This window comes from Juglans regia, chromosome 2 (genome assembly GCF_001411555.2).
Source record: "Juglans regia cultivar Chandler chromosome 2, Walnut 2.0, whole genome shotgun sequence".
Lineage (NCBI taxonomy): Eukaryota > Viridiplantae > Streptophyta > Magnoliopsida > Fagales > Juglandaceae > Juglans > Juglans regia.
The window spans coordinates 34,486,564-34,504,454 of NC_049902.1; the positions used below are offsets into that span (position 1 = coordinate 34,486,564).

The 17,891-nt window shown below is 35.2% G+C and overlaps 1 protein-coding gene across 1 annotated transcript; it reads right to left on the reverse strand.

Moving 5' to 3' along the window:
* Positions 1-8,553: 8,553 nt before the first annotated feature.
* LOC109013315 (ethylene-responsive transcription factor 4-like) lies at positions 8,554-9,678 on the reverse strand. Its single transcript, XM_018995356.2, has one exon. It carries the CDS (start codon positions 9,540-9,542, stop codon positions 8,889-8,891), a length of 654 nt encoding a protein of 217 aa, XP_018850901.1. The 5' UTR covers positions 9,543-9,678; the 3' UTR covers positions 8,554-8,888.
* Between the last annotated feature and the right edge of the window lie 8,213 nt (positions 9,679-17,891).

The following is a 17,891-nucleotide window of genomic DNA, read 5'->3' on the forward strand; positions in this document are numbered from 1 at the left end:
TCCTTTTACTCCATTCAATTTTGAAACTTTATCTTATCTCACAAAGAAATTTTGAAACTTTATCTAACTTTTTATTTTATTTTGTTACAATTAATATATTTTCTATTTTGAAAACGAGCTTTGCTACATAATCTCCACCACACTCCACACTTTTTTAAATTTTTAATATTTTTTTAAATTTTTTTTTTTGAGTTTATTCTTTTTAAATTATTTTAAATTATTTATTCATTATTTATATAATAAATATTTAATAAAAGAAAAAAATAATAAAAATTAAAAATAATGTGGAGTGTGGAGGTTGTGTGAATAGTAGGAGGTTGAATAGATTTTTTTTTTTACAAAATAGGAAAAGTTGTACCCAAGTTTTGGATCCAAGGTATGGGAGCCCAAATGCACTACAAGTCCATGCTATAAGGCCCGAAAAATCATTCATTGCTTAGGTTTAGTTTAATTTTACAATTCTTCTCAATTCATCTCATCTCATTTAATTAATATAATTTTTTTAAATTTTCAAGTAAAATAAAATAAATAATTTAACTTTTTCAAATCTCAAAATAAAAATAATATTAAAAATATATATTATAACACTATTTTATTCAACCTTTAATTTTAATATCCACTCATCTCATCTCATCTCATCTGACCAGTGCAAAATAGTTATTCATCTAATTTGAATACATCCCCTAAATTGTTTAATATATGAGGGTTATAAAGAATAGCACATTATTATGTAAAACTCTTCATGGACAAAGTGGCAAAGTAATTTGTAGTAGTAGTTCAATTGTAAAGCTTTTTTTATTATAAATTAGATAGAACATATCAAATCATGCCATGTAATTATTTTATCTGTAATTTTATTTATAAACTTGGCATTTCTCATGACTTAAAACATGGTGACCAGGATGGTAAAAAAAATTATGGATTTAACTATTCTCTCCATTAAAAATTTAAAATTGGTTTTATATGATTCTCCAAGAAGACCAAGCACTGCAATTTTTGAAAAGGGGTTAGAACCCCTAATGGTCCAACAAATTACAAAAAATCATTAAATACTCACTAAACGTAGATAAGCAAGATTTTCCTATCTTATAATGAAATGACATGTCATGTTATTAAAATTGTTTAAAGGAGCTTTGCATGCCCATGATTATAAAACTATATGCGTATAAATTTGTAGCCATGTGGATTATTATATAGGGAGATATATTTATATAGGGAGATATATATATATATATGTGTGTGTATATGTATGTGTGTGTGTGTGTGTCTCTCACTCTATATATATAGAGTAATACTACATACAATTGTAGAATGCGCAAATGCCGTGTAGTCGTTTTAAAAAAGAGTGTAGTCTATTATTAAAAAATTAATTTATTTTCATGTGTGTCTCATATTTATTCATTTTTTTCAAAGTGACTGCACGGCACTTGCACACTCACAACTACAAGTATCGTTTCTCATATATATATATATATATATATATGGTGCAAACGTGAGGTAATCGAGAGACTCTCATAGATGGATAAAGTTAATAGCATGGAGATTGGGTTGTCACAAAACATGCATTCACTTGACTATGTTATGTAGACTGAACAGTTATGAGTTATAACGGCAATCAAATTGAACCTACCTATATTACATGAGAATTACCGATCGAGGTAGGCTACTATCTTTAATGGCCATCATACAAACTTAATCCGTACGGCCTCTACTATATACGACTTTGGTACTCACGTATGAATTTGTTTTAGACATGTAAGAACTCATTAGCATCATATATTTGTTATAAATTTTATTTTTTAGTATTTTATTCTTTCTTTCTCCTTGGATTTATATTTTTCTTTCTTCAACAAGGTCCACGAATTCACGATCTCACTTTCTATTGTTGAGTTATTATATTATCAAGCAAGTCAGTTTGTTGAAAACATATTTCACATCATTTAGAGCCAATTTGGATTGAGAAATGAGTTGAGATTATTTTATTACTATTCACAAATTTCAACTCACAAATTTTATTATTATTTACTATTGAATTAAGATACGATGATCACGTAGAAGATTGTGTAACAACTCAAAATCAGGCCGAACCTCAACAAGCGGAGAAGACATAGAAACAATCCTTGGCCTTTATTCTCGACTTTGTTATATGCCTTGATTTACGTTTCTGCTGTTCTGTTTTTGAAATTTGAATTTACATTTCCAGATTCTGTTTTCTAAATTTGTATAGTGACTTAGTAGGAGTCGGTTACTCACAACTGTATTATAAATACTTAGACTCTGTACACAATTGAAATATGAAAAATAGGAAATTTTTCCAGCCTATCTGTTTGTGTTAAATCCTACATGGTATCAGCCAGAACGACTTACGTCCTTTCCTAAAATTATTCACTGCCCATTCCTCTAATCTCTTCTTTCTAAACTTCTTTCCCATTTCCCTCCTTAACCACCATGGCCGCCTCCCCCAATTCTTCTTCTACTTCCGATAACACTCCCAACACTCTACCTGTCTTCAATCCTTCCTCCAGCATCAATATCACTAAACTTACCCGCACCAACTTTCTAAATTGGAAAGCAACCATGTTTCCCTATCTCAAATGTCAAAATGTGTTTGGCTATGTGGATGGCACTATTAAAATGCTTGCGAAGGAAATTCCTCATAGTGATGGCACCATGCAACCAAACCCAGCCTTTGATATATGGGAAACCCAAGATAATCTTCTTCTCAGTTGTATTAATGCCTCTCTTACTGATGATGTACTCGTGCAGGTAGTGCAATGCACTACTTCTCACGCAGTCTATACATCTCTCCACACTGCTTTTGCTACACAGTCAAAAGCCAAAGCCATCCAAGTCCGATCGCAGCTTGCTACTGCTCAGAAAACTACTCAGTCTATTACAGAATATTTCATGTTTGTGAAAAAGCTCTCTGATGAACTTGCTATGGCAGGTCAGGCACTCAAATGTGATGAGATTATCACATACCTACTCGCTGGTCTAGGACCTGAGTATGACTCTCTTGTTACTACCATTTCTATTAAATAAAATGTCACCTTAGAATAGGTGTACTCTATGCTGCTCACTTGTGAGGCACGTGTGCAGCATCATCAACAAGCTCTCTTGTCTGTCACACCGTCGGCTAATGTTGCTATTAAGCAATAGGGGTGGGCAGCAGGGCTCCGCTCCGGGGGGCGGGGCCCCCCGCCCCACATCTAGCTCCCCTAGCGGGGGCGGGTGGTGGGGAGGGCCCAACCACGCCCCGCCCCCATTTATATACATATTATATACATATATATAAACATAAATATATATTTATATTTTACAAATTATGTATATATAAATATATATTACAATTTATTAGACTTGTTCACAAAATATATATTGGCAAATTTAAAAACTACATAGTTTAAAAACTAATACACTACAATTTATACAAAATATACACTAGTAAATTTAAAAATTATATAGCTTTTAAATTATAGTTATATTTGCAAAAATTAAATTTATAATTTTGATCCAAAATGTATTTTTAATTACTTTTATACTTGTAAATAATTTTTAAATCAAATAAATATAATATTTTTTTTAAGTGAAAAGAGGCGGGACGGATTGAAAATTTGCCTCGCACCCCGCCCCCGCATCCTGGGGGCGGCGGACGGGGGTGAAAACCCCACCCCCCACCCCATGCGGGGCGGGATGCGGGGAAGGGGTGCCCCCGCCCCGTAGGGGGTGGGTAGCACCCCTACTAAGCAACAAGCCTTTTCTGGATCCCATAGCCGCAACAACAATTCCAACTTCCAAGGCAGGGGGCGTGGCCATCCCTCCTCTCGTGGTAGAGGGAATTTCCAAACTGCTTCTCGTCCAAATAACAACTACACTAATCTTTGGTGTCAGCTATGTGATAAGCCTGGCCACACTGCGGCTCGATGCTTCAAGAGATTTGATAGTCAATTTCTTCCCCAACCTTCTCGACCAAATCCTCAAGCCAACATTGCCTCTAACCAACCCATTCAGCACTCAATGGAGTAAGAATGGCATGCCGACACTGGAGTTACACACCATTTGACTAACAACTTCAACAATCTTAATGTTCGTAGTGAAGTGTATGCTGTAAATGATCATATTCAAGTAGGAGATGGCACAGGTTTGCACATAACTCACCTAGTCAAGACATCTTTATCCACACACTCTCAATCTTTTATCCTTTATCAAATATTAGTTGTCCCTCAAATTACAAAAAATCTAATTTCTATCAAGAAATTCACTGAAGATAACTCTGTTTATTTTGAGTTTCACGCTTATTTTTTCTTGACAAAGGATTACTCGGGGAACACCCTGCATAAGGGTGTCAGCAAAGATGGCCTCTACTGTTTTTCATAGCCTTTTCAGCATTTATATCCCAAAGCTCTTGTTGGTGTCTATGTTTCAGTCTCATATTGGCATTGTCGTCTTGGGCACGCCTCTTACAACACTATCAATCATGTTATCCGCACAAATAATCTTTCATTTCTTTTCAATAAAAGACACCGGATATGTTTTGAATGTGAGATGGCGAAAAACCATAATTTACCATTTTCAGTTTCTGTACCTCATGTTACAAAGCCCTTGGCACTCATTTATTCATATGTATGGGGGCCTAGTTCCATGATTTCCAACTAGGGCTCTCGCTATTATGTTTATTTCTTGGATGCTTTTACAAAATTTATTTGGTTATTTCCTCTTAAGCAAAAATTCGATGTCGAAAATATTTTCTTACATTTTCAGACGTATGTTGAATGCCATTTTAATTCCAAAATTAAGGCTATTCAAATTGATTGGGGAGGTGAGTATCGTAGACTAAATACATATTTTTCCAAATATGGTATTCAACATCGTTTGGCTTGCCCCTACACGTATGAGCAAATGAGAGCTGTTGAAAGACGACTGCCAAATTATTGAAATGGGTCTAGCTTTATTGGCCTATGCTAATCTTCCAAAACCATATTGGGAGGATGTGTTTTTTTACAGCTGTTTATATAATTAATCGTCTTCACACTAAAATTTTAAATCATTGCTCTCCCTTTGAAAAAGCTTACAATCAAAAACCAAATTATAACTTTATGCATGTGTTTGTCTGTGCTTGTTGGCCAAACTTACGTCCTTATAACAAACATCAAATTGATTACAGATCGAAAACATGTATTTTTATTGGCTAAAGTCTCTCACATCAGGGGTATAAGTGTCTCGATTTGTCTACTGGCAAAATCTTTGTGTCCCTACATGTCATATTTGATGAAGCCTTCTTTCCTTACAAATCTCACAAATCTGTGTCCTTAGTTCCCGAGTCAACCATTAACACCTTACCATCCAATTTACGCACAAGTGTCTCGAGTTCCCTACCTATTCATGCAGGTGATGTTACAAATGCCAATCATGTCTCTCCACATGAACCTGATCTCATGCCAGCTGTTGTTCCTACAAGTGTTATTTCAAATGTTGTTCCAACTCCAGCAATGCATGCGGTTCGTACCTCTATTGCTGATGCACTTGCTCCATCCACCATATCAAAGAAAATGACTACCAGATCTCAAACGAACTCTCTCAAACCGAAGCAACCATATGTTGGGTTCATCAAATACCCACTGCCCCATGCACTTCTAGCGCAATCCTACCACGCACTAGTTGAACCAACCTCTTTTACTGAAGCTTCGAAAGACCAGAGGTGGAGGGAAGCAATGAACATGGAATTTACTGCTCTCTTACAAAATAATACTTGGGATTTTGTACCAGCCAAATCCAATATCAATCTCGTTGGAAATAAATGGGTTTACCGTATCAAGACCCATGCCAATGGCACTGTGGAGCGTTACAAGGCGTGACTGGTAGCTAAAGGTTATCATCAACAACATGGTGTTGATTTTCAAGAAACCTTTAGCCCCGTCTTCAAACAAGGAACCATTCGGCTGGTGTTATCTATTGCTCTCTCGCAGAGTTGGTGTATTCAACAACTGGAAATTCAAAATGTCTTTCTCCATGGGTTGTTGGATGAAGAAGTATATATGTGTCAACCTCAAGGGTACATTCATCCGGATTTTCCCACGCATATATGTCGCTTGAAGAAGAGTCTGTATGGTCTTCGTTAGGCTCCCCGTTCTTGGTTCTCTTGGTTGACAGATCAATTGTTTCAATATGGTTTTGTACACTCAAAATCATATCCTTCTCTTTACATTCTACGGACTGCAAATTTCCAGATGCTCATACTTTTCTATGTTAATGATATTATCATCACGGGTTCTCACTTTAAGGAAGTCACCAAATTGATTTCTTACCTTGGACGTGTCTTTCCTGTCAACGATTTGGGCCAGTTATCATATTTTCTCAGAGTTGAAACTATGCACGATGGTGGTGATCTAATTCTAACTCAGCGAAAATTTGTAATTGACTTGTTACGTAGGCTCAAGTTAAATAAGGTGAAACCCTGTAGCACGCCAATGTCCACCAGCTACAAACTGTCCAAATTTGAGGGTATTGATTTCGATGACCCCTATTTATATCGAAGTATAGTCGGTGTCTTACACTATCTCGATTTTACACGACCTGATATTGCGTTTGCAGTTCACAAGGTGAGCAAGTTCATGCATCAGCCCAAAGATGTTCACTGGCAGGCAATGAAACGAATACTTCATTATTCCAACACACCGTAAATTATGGTTTACATATTACTCATCAGTCTGCTCATACTTTACAAGGCTTTAGTGACACCGATTGGGCTGGTGACAATGATGATAGATGAAGTGTAGGGGCATATTGTATTTTTCATGGCTCCAATTTAATTAGTTGGAGCTGCAAACAACAGCAAACAGTGGCACGCAGTAGCACTGAATCGAAATATAAGTCACTGGCCAACACTACCGCTGAATTGCAGTGGCTTCAATCGCTGTTGCAAGAACTCAAAATGCCTCTCCAACACTGTCCAACTATTTGGTGCAATAATATTGGCGCTACTTATCTACTTGTCTCTCCTCCAATCCAAAGTTTCATGCTCATACGAAACATATTGAAATTGACTTTTATTTCGTATGAGATCAAGTTGTGCAGCAGAAATTTCAAGTTTCTTTTTTGTCTACACGTGATCAGCTCAGAGATTTGTTGACTAAACCTCTGCCTATCATACGGTTTAACCATCTAAGAGCCAACCTTCATGTGCAGGAGCTGTCCATTCGGTTGAGGGTGTATTGAATTAAGATCCAATGATCACGTAGATGATTGTGCAACAACTCAAAATCAGGCTGAACCTCAACAAGCGGAGAAGACATAGCAACAATCCTGGGCCTTTATTCTCGACTCTGTTATATGCCTTGATTTACGTTTCTGCTGTTCTGTTTTTGAAATTTGAATTTACATTTCAAAATTCTGTTTTCAAAATTTGTATAACGACTTAGTAGGAGTCGGTTACTCACATTTGTATTATAAATACTTAGACTTTATACACAACTAAAATATGAAAAATAGAAAATTCTTCCAGCTTATCTGTTTGTGTTAAATCTTATATTTATAAATCATATCAACTCATCTCATTTTTCAATATAATTAAATTATATTATGTAAAGAATAATAATATTATATAGTAGTATACTTATACAATAATATAATTTTTCTTTATTATTTACTTTTACTCACCAAAACGTAGTTACTTGTTGGCACGGTTTTTCTCCCTTGCCTTATTTCCCACTACTGTCTCAGACTCTCATATCATATGTTGCCCAGAAGAAAAGGAAAGAATAAAAAAAAAAATCCCATAATTAACGGACGGTGCAGGTCCACGTGATGACAACTCGAATCCCGACATGTACCTCGTCAACACGGATTTACTCCAGACCGGGGCCCGCCTCTAGACCCGGCCGAGTCTGATTCAGTCGCTGAAATTAAATAAACCAGCTGTTTCGCCGCCCAATAATAACGATAAATAAAAAAGAGATATATGCACGCACCCGAAAAAAAAGAAAAAAAAGGAACCAGACCGAGTCTTCGTGGTCCCAGCTGTCGCACTCTCACCCGTTGGATTAGACTAGTCTCGTCGAGATCCCCGCCCATGAGGACAAACAGATACGTGAATCACGAGGGTGCCCCATGTTTCTCATCATGAAGCCGCTCCGCCTCCGTGTGTTCACAGCTTTTGTTCAGACCTCAAATTTTTTCTTAAAATAAAGAAAAAACTTTTTTAAAATCAAAATCAGCCCTTCAGTGCGGGTTTCCGTACATTTGTGGGGCCTAACAGGTGACGCAAGCATCGAGATTTTCCTAATCGTAATCCATCCAAAAAAATAAAAACCACACGACTGGAGCTTAGCAAAGACGCAACCATGCCGCCGACATGTCTGTTCGATATTCAATAAGAATATATTAACGTGCAAAAACCAAAAAAAAAGAAGACCGTGTTTGGTTAGAAGGAAAATGAGCCAACAGAAAAAAGAAGTCTCCCCCCTGGAAATGCTTCGATTTGACAGTTGTTTGGGAGCTGGGAAACAAGAACGTCAACTACTCAAGTAGAATAGCCAAACAAGGGAGAGAGAGGAGAAAATGGAACGAGAACATCGTTGATTTTCATTCTTCTACAAAGATCGAACATATAACTAATAACAAATTGCAGAACAACCATGAGAACTCTATCACAGATTTCTCAGTTGCAAAAATACGGAGGGATTGGTTATCTATGTACATATACGGATCACAATCATCATCAGCGAATCCATACAACATGTCAGCTAGCTCTCTCTTTATCTAACGAGATCTACTTGCCATCTCGATCGGAAACAAAAATAAGTAAAAAAGCGTAGAAACAAATGCCAACACTGAAGCTAAACGACAGGAAAACTCGGATCTTCGCCGGCGATCAAGAAAATTTAGCGAAATCAGGCAACCTCCGGCGGAGGAAGATTGAGGTCAAGGTCGAGCAGTCTATGGGTGGGAGGATGATCAAAATCGACGACGGAAGATGAATCGGAGTCGCTGTGGGCCCCACCGCCCACGATTTGGTTGAAATCCGTCTCTGCCCGATCGAACCTGCACAAGTCGCGGTGATTCCCGCTCATATTAGCGACTGGGTTGAAGAAGTAGACTGGACGCACAGCCGTAACGAGGGGAAAAGCGACCGCACCGCTGGCTGGGAACTGAGCCGAGCCGGAGGAGAAATGGACCGCGCCTCCCAGAGTGAGGTCGAGGGGCGGCAGTGGTGGGGACGAGCAGTCGACGGTGCTGCTCTGGCTTGGGCTGCGCGTATTGTTGTTGTTATTGTTGTGGGGCTGGCTGAGGGAGGTGAGGTCGGAGGAGGGGTTGGGGAAGTTGGTCTTCGCCTTAACGCCTCGGAACTCGCGGGCAGCGGCGTCGTAAGCACGTGCTGCCTCCTCGGCAGTGTCGAAAGTGCCGAGCCAGACGCGCGTCTTCTTACCCGGGTCGCGGATCTCGGCGGCGTAGCGACCCCATGGTCGCTTCCTCACCCCTCTGAAACGAATCTCCTTGGAGCTGGAATCCTGGTTAACTGAACTGGTTCCGTTTCTTGGAGCCATTTGGGTCCTATGGGTTAGTTACGTTGGGTGGTATATGGAGTATGGAACGGGGGAGACCATGGATGTTTTGAGGATGGGAGGGTTCGAAGGTGGCATTTTATAGGGGACGTGGGAAGGGGGTAGGAGTGATTAAAGTTACGCTCCTTTTGGGCGATTGTTGTGTACAGTATAAGCAGCACGGATGAGGTGATTCAAACGAATTTTAATATAGAATAAATTTATTTACAGCTACTTTTTTTTATAATCCTGACCTAACGATTAAGGTACCGACTGAATTAAAATAAGATCTTTGCTACACAATTTTTCTCGTATTCTATATTTTATATTTTTTTAAATTTTTTAAATTTTTAATATTTTTTTGAATTTATTTTTTTAAATTTTTTATTTATTATTCATATAATAAATATTTAATAATAAAATAATAAAAAAAATTAAAAATAATATGAAATATAGAGTGTTAAGAGATTGTGAAAATTTTTTGTTAAAATAATATGAATTGAGAAGAAAGTAAAAAATTAAATAAAAATTATTTTTAATATTATTATTATTTTAAAATTAAAATAATTTATTATATTTTGTATAAAAATTTAAAAACATTATATTGATAGACCAAATAAAATGAATTACAACATTTTCATTATATAAACGTTGCCTAAATCTATCGCGATGTACAACTTAAATAAAAATATATATATATATAAACCTATCTAGATATTTTAAAAATTAATATTTTTTAACATAAGAAGTTGAATCTGCTTTATAATAAAATATAACATAATATCTCACATTAATTTATAAATCTCATTTTATAAAATTTTGAATACATTAATAATTTTTCATAAGTAATATGTTCTGCAATAAGTTATCTAAAATTTCACTATGATTTTAAAGTTAGTATATATAATTAAACTATTTGCTCGTTATACTTGAAAAAAAAATATGATACATGAACACCTCTTTATATAGATGATATAACGAATTTCGGTTGATATTTACTGTGTTCATAATTTTTATATATTATAAATTGGTCATGAATGAATGAATGGTAATGAAAAAAATAGAATAATATTAAGAATTTTTTTATATGTATTATATATTCACTTTTTTTTTTAAGAATTGTGTAAGGATTAAATCTTATTTATTTTTACAGATGAAATAAGTTTAGATTAAAATTAAAAGTTGAATAAAATTTTATTAGAATATATTTTTTAATATTATTTTTATTTTTAAATTTAAAAGAATTAAATTATTTTTTTATTTTATATAAAAATTTAAAATAATTATAAAAATTTAATGTGATGAAATAAAATGAATTGAAATGTGTTTTGAAAAAAACTATTAGACGCAAATGTCATTTAAAAAAAAATTTATCCGGAGCGTCTATTCCCGCCTATCGAGCCAAGAAATATTCGGCTCCGTCAAAAGGATTTGACCGCTTTTCTCCGGCACACAGGAGAAAAGGACAAGAATAGCCCCGCCGCCCAGCCGCGGGAAATGTGGGGCCTGCAGGAATGAATAATTGCAGTTATTTTGCGAAGAAAGTTAGCATAGCTACGTGGCACTGATTTAACAGTCCACGCGGCAAGCGGTAGAGTGAGGGGCGGCAGGGTCGTTCCAAACGGAAGTTAAGACGGCGGTTGTAGCCGTTATCTTTTGTTGGTTCCCATAAACAGAAAACTTCTATTGACGGCAGAGTCGTTTATTTTTAAAAAAAGAAACACAAAAATTATCGGTCCAACCCGACATGTTTGTCGGCATGGTCCACCTTCTCGCCGCGTGAAACGGACATGTGTTGGCGTCTAGAATTGTGCAAATTGTGTTAATCAGATCTTTGAAAATGTTTCCTTTATTTCTTATTTATATTTACAGTCTATCTTAATTTATTTTATTATTATTTAATAATTTTAATTTATAAATTTTATTATTATTCACAATTCATCTTATTACTATTTATAATTCATCTTAATTTATTTTAACTTATTTTCAAATCCAAACGATACTTTAATTTTTACAAAATACTAACGCACAGATCTTATCCAATTAAATAATGGTTGATAAAATGAATTGAAATAAAATTTAAAAATTAAATAAAATATTAAAAAATATATATTTTTAATATTATTTTTATTTTAAGATTTAAAAAAATTAAATTATTTATTTTATTTTATAACAAAATTTAAAATAATTATAATAATTAGATAAGATAAATTGAAATAAATTAAAAATTTTTTAAAAAGTGAATCAATTATAAAATTAAATTATTTATTATATTTTATATAAAAATTTAAAAAAATTATAGTTATATGATAAAATAAATTAAATTAAATTAAAAAATTTTTAAAAAGTGAACCTATCACCTCATCAATATTTTTCTAGTAAATATAGTGCAGACACCTCATCAATCAGAAACATGCATGCATGCATGATCAAGAATTAATTGAATATGCGGTCTGATCGTCTGTTCTTGCAAGATTTTCTTTGGTGTGTGTGGAGTAATGCCAGGCTCTCCACGTAATTACACTAGAGTAGACGACCGAAACCACTACACCTGGAAAAAAAAATCTAGAGTTGCCGTCGTCGCCGAGTTAGACAGAAAAGCTCTGCCTGAGAGAAAATTAATCCTTCCAAGTGCCGTCACTGGAGAGCCTTCCTCTCCCTTTCTTTTTCGTATTTTTTTGTTCCTTTCCACTACATATTTGTGGATATATTTTTATAATAGTATTTTTCCAACGACTTGAATTTTCTCAAATTTGCTACACTCCAGCCATGAACCGTTGACACGTGCCCGACCACGACGTTCCTCTCCCGTCGATCTATTGGGATGATGCGAAACCACGTTTAATATGTCAGCGTGTGACCCTCATGCACTGTTTGTTTCCGCGTGTGATCTTCACGTGCCGCTGCACTCCGACAACTTCGCCAGCTACACGCACCGCACCAGCAGACTCCCCACACTCCGATCATTCAGATTGGTCAGACGCCTCATCCATTCCACCGGTGCATGGTCCTCACGCACCACTCTAGAGGCGTGGATTGACTGTTCCTCAGTTGTAGATCTGCTATTTCCCTACAGGTCTATTCGGGTTACTACTTTCCTTAACTGGTGATCTTGTGAGAGAGACTAAGGACCTCACCAAAAATACATCAAGACTTTCAACTACATTGCATCCACTTGCACCGCTTCCAGCGATGACTTACATTCAAAACGTCTTTCTCTCTTACTAGGGCTTGGGTAAAGACTAAGATATTGGTCTCAGAACCCGTTTTTGTTTTCTTTTTTTCACCACATTTGCTCTATGTTTGTTGTTTTGGGGTATTTTGTTGGGACCCTCACCCCTTCTTACACGTATCATCTTTTATTTTAATGAAGTTTGTTTACTGCTTAGGAAAAAAAAAAAAAACCACTACACCTAACTTTGTGAATCTTAAAACTTTTGTTCGGACTGATTTGGTTACATAAAATCAAATCATCTCATCTTATCTCATTTTTATAAATTTTTTTAAATTATACACAAAATATAATAAACAATTTAAAATTTTTAAATTAAAAAAAATAAAAAATTATATTATAACAATATTTTATTCAAATTTTAACAAAACATCTCATCTCATTTTACCTGAACTACGTCTCCAAACGAGACCTTAGAGAATTAGCCATGCTAAAAATGTCAATTTTTTGTCAAGTCATTTGCATTGGAATAGCTAAACTTTTTAAGTGAGACTATGATCTATAATAATGTAAAAAATATACTCGAGTAGGTTTGGTTAGAGAGTTCAGATGAGATGAGATGAAATGTTTTGTTGAAAGTTAAATAAAATATTGTTAAATATAATTTTTTAGTATTATTTTTATTTTAAAATTTGAAAAAATTGAATTGTTTATTATGTTTTTGTATGAAAATTTGAAAAAGCTATAATTATAAGATATATGAGATGAGATAAATTTGTGTATCCAAACCTTGCCGATGAACTGTTGAATAAAATATTGTTAAATATAATTTTTTAGTATTATTTTTATTTTAAAATTTGAAAAAATTGAATTATTTATTATATTTTTGTATGAAATTTTGAAAAAGTTATAATTATAAGATATATGAGATGAGATAAATTTGTGTATCCAAACCTTGCCGAGGAACTGTTCACATATCGAAGTAATATTTTATTAAGAAAAAAATCATAATTTGTAGTACCATTTTCCAACGCTGCTCTTTTAGCTTTATTTCGTTGAGATCAAAATAATTACATTCTTCGTTTGCCTCTACATGCGAATTTGGGTTCTTTGATCTTGTTCGACGCCCTTGGTTAGATAATTAGGTTGAAAAAAAAAATAGTTGTGAAAAAATAATTTAATTAAAATTTAATTATTAATTAATATATAGTAAGTATAATTAAAAAATAATACAATTTTTTTTAAACTATTATTATTAAAATAATATATGAATAATTTAATGTGGAGTTATATCTTCAATGTCAATGCCTTGAAACATATAATTTTAGATCAATTTTATTTTGACTTTTACTATACCATTGCCAATACTCTTAAGATCGTACGTTGGTAGTTGTCCACCAAGTGTTTCCAATACCACCTCATCGCTCAGCATAAAAAACCCAATGGAATTGATATGGTCAAAGGTCGAGTATTGAAATGAAAACTGGTACTCAAGACTCTCTTACACCATACTCCTCCATTGCCCATGGAGAAGAATTAGAGAATGAAGGAGTTCCGTTTAGTGACTTTTTATTAACTGAGATATACAAGTTTTATGCGCGTGCAATATTATTATTCTTCATGGACTACAGTAGCATTAGATTCTCCCAGAATACTTCATTACTTATATCAAACGCCAAGATCCATTTTGGGAGGTTGTCGATGCAGGACATTGCAAGCCAGTGGATACCGCCATTGACAAAAGCTCAAGGCAGACCATGACCAACCTAGCCAAACAAACGAACAGTACCATCTGGTTCATGATCTCTATTGATGCTTTTCCAAGAGCCAGTCTTGAGTGCGATTACTTCTAGACTATCGAGACTTGCAATTTTAACTACTTTATAATCATTTGTTCAAAACTCGAAGCCGAATCCCCACCCACACACATGCAGTAAAACGCTCGCCATCCTGATCATGATCATACTCAGTAGTCCTGGGTTTAGGGAGGATCATGGACTTTCTTATCAATGGGTTCTAGAAAATAATATTGCCCATATAATCACATTTCAAGCATACTAATCCATATAATCCTATATGGTTTTTGTAATATGTATGTAAATACATTTTATTTGTTACTTTTTAATACTAATGTGTTTTATTATGTGATTTAAGTGGTTGATGAGCATGTGGCACGATCTAGTCTCTTGAAGCTAATAAGGCAGAGTTAATAAGCACGTGAGAAGCCTGTGACTTGAATCTAAGGAATTATGTGCTGAGCCGTTGGATTTCTACATGTGATAACATCTATTGTACCATATATAATCATCCTCCCCAACACATACTCATTTTGTACATATCGGCTGAAAAGAGAGGTAGAGAGAACAGAGAACAGATGGGGGGGACTAGGGTTTCTAGGGTTTGCTCTTAGAGAGGAGAAATTTGTGCGATTTCTCGTGGTACTGTTCGATATTTGTAATCTGCTCATATCTTGTAATACTGTTGTTTCTCTGGTTGTGGTTGGTATCAAACTGCAATCCTTGTGATTCTTGAGTTTCTGTTTGGGTGATAGCTGAAAGGTTTTTATAACAATAAAACAGAAAGGTTTTATCACAAAAAAAAAAAAAACTGAAGGTTTATTTTTTATAACAATAAAACATAACGTTTTATAGCAATTGGTATCTAGAGCTTAGGTTCATGGGGACCATGAAGTTTGATATAGAGAAGTTTACTGGGGATAATGACTTTGGCTTATGGAGAATCAAGATGAGGGCATTGCTAGTCCTACATGGACTGCAGGATGCCCTCCTTGGTGAGAAACAGAAGGGCTCTTCCTCGAAAGAGGAAGAAAAGGGGTTGTCCATAAGGACACCCTCCATAAAGCCTGTAGTGCACTAATTCTCTCTCTTGAGGATAAAGTCCTGAGAGAGGTGGCTAGTGAGAACATTGTTGTGGGTATATGGCTAAAATTAGAGAACTTGTACATGACCAAATCCCTAGCAAATAGACTACACAAGAAAATCAAACTGTATACTTTCAAGATGACCCTTGGGACTCCAATAAGGCAGCACCTTGATGAGTTATTTGGACTCGTCATACCTAAGTCTAGAAGAAACCACGATGTATGGTAGATATTCCTTGACACTTGATGAGGTACAATCTATACTTCATACTAGGAAACTACAAAATAGAGGAGATATCAAACAGAATCATGGGAAAGGCTTGCCTGTTAGGTGTAGAACAGAAAAGAGAGAGAAGAGGGGCAATAATGAAAACAAGAAATTCAGGTCTAAGTCAAAGGAAAAACAGTTTAAATGTTTTCACTATCACAAGGAATGACACTTTAAGAAAGATTGTCCTGATAGGAAGACAAACCTTGGAAATAAGACTAAAGAGACAGTGGATGCTTCTGTAGTTTTAGAGAGGTATGAGAGTGCTGAGGTACTTACAGTGAGTGAGATTGATTAAAAAATAGAGTGGATAATGGATTCTGGTTGCTCTTTTCATATGTGTCCAATTAGAGATTGGTTTGAGACATTTTATGAGTTAGGTGGAGGATATGTAATTCTAAGAAACAATAAGTCCTGCAAAGTCATGGGAATATGGTCAGTTAGACTTAAAATGCATGATGAGATTGAAAAAGTTTTGAGGGAGATCAGGTTAATACTTGAATTAAAGAGAAATTTAATTTCTCTTGGTATGCTTGATTTGGTAGGCTACATCTTCAAATTTGAGGCAGAGGTTCTTAAAGTTACTAAAGGATCTTTAGTTATTATGAAATAGGTAATTAAAAATGGGTTGTATACACTATTTGGGAAAACAGTAGTTGGGGAAGCATCCCCAACTCAGACATAGTAGAGAATAAAGTTGTGTTATGACATAGGAGGCTTGGGCATGTAAGTCAAGGGGCTCTTCTAGAACTACAAAAACAAGGGATGCTGAGTGACCAAAACCTATGGAACTTACCTTTCTGTGAAGATTGTATCTATGGAGAGGCAAAGAGGGTTAGTTTTAAATCAGCAACTCACAACACTAAACAAATCATAGATTATGTCCATTCTGACCTATAGGGACCTGTAAGAGTGTATTCACATAGTGGAGAGAGTTATTTTCTCTTCTTAGTGGATGATTACTCTAGGAAGATCTGGATATACATCCTTAAAAACAAGAGTGACACATTTGAAAATTTTAATGAGTGGAAGACGCTAGTGGAAAATCAAGTAGGTAGAAAACTCAAGACCCTAAGGACTTACAATGGTCTAGAGTTTCTGTACAATGAGTTTAATATGTACTATCAAAAAGAAGGAATTCTTAGGCATAAGACAGTGAGGGAAACCCCTCAATAGAATAGCTTAGCTGAAAGGATGAACATGACCATCTTAGAAAGGATAAGGTGTATGTTGTCAAATTCAGGGCTGCCCAAGACTTTCTAGGCAGAAGCTGCCATTACTACTGTTCACCTTATAAATAAATGTACATCATCTATTATTTAGTTTAAAACTCCACATGAGTTATGGTCTGGGAAACCTCCCAGCTATGACTACCTAAGAGTTTTTGGATATGTTGCCTATGCACACTAAAAAACTAACAAGTTGGAACCTAGGGCATTCAAGTGCATTTTTATAAGATATCATGAATGAGTAAAGGGCTACAAACTTTGATAGATGGACTTTGAAGGTATAAGTGATCTCAGATTGAGGTGGAGTGAGTTAATGCCCTATCTGAACTTGAAATTAGGGAAAGTAGTAACCTTGATGGAGAATACTTAGGGGACATTGATCAAGGTGGAGCTAACTCCTATAATCTAGTTAGACATAGGCAAAAGAGAGTTATCAAACCACCTATAAGGTATGGGCAAGCAGAACTCATAATGTTTGCTCTAACAGTAACTGATGAGGTGGTTTACTAGGAACCAAAAACTTATAAAGAGGCAATAACTAGCAAGGATTACTCTAAATGGATTCTTGCCATGCATGAGGAAGTGAAATCTCTTAATAAGAATAATACCTGGGTTTTAGTCCCTAAACTTAAAGGGGTTAAACTTGTTGGATCCAAGTGGATCTATAAGAAAAATGAAAGCATACCAGGGGTAGAAAGGATCAGGTATAAGGCTAGGCTTGTAGCCAAAGGGTTTACACAGAGAGAATGAATTGATTTTAATGAAATTTTCTTCCTTATGGTTAAACATAGCTCAATTAGGC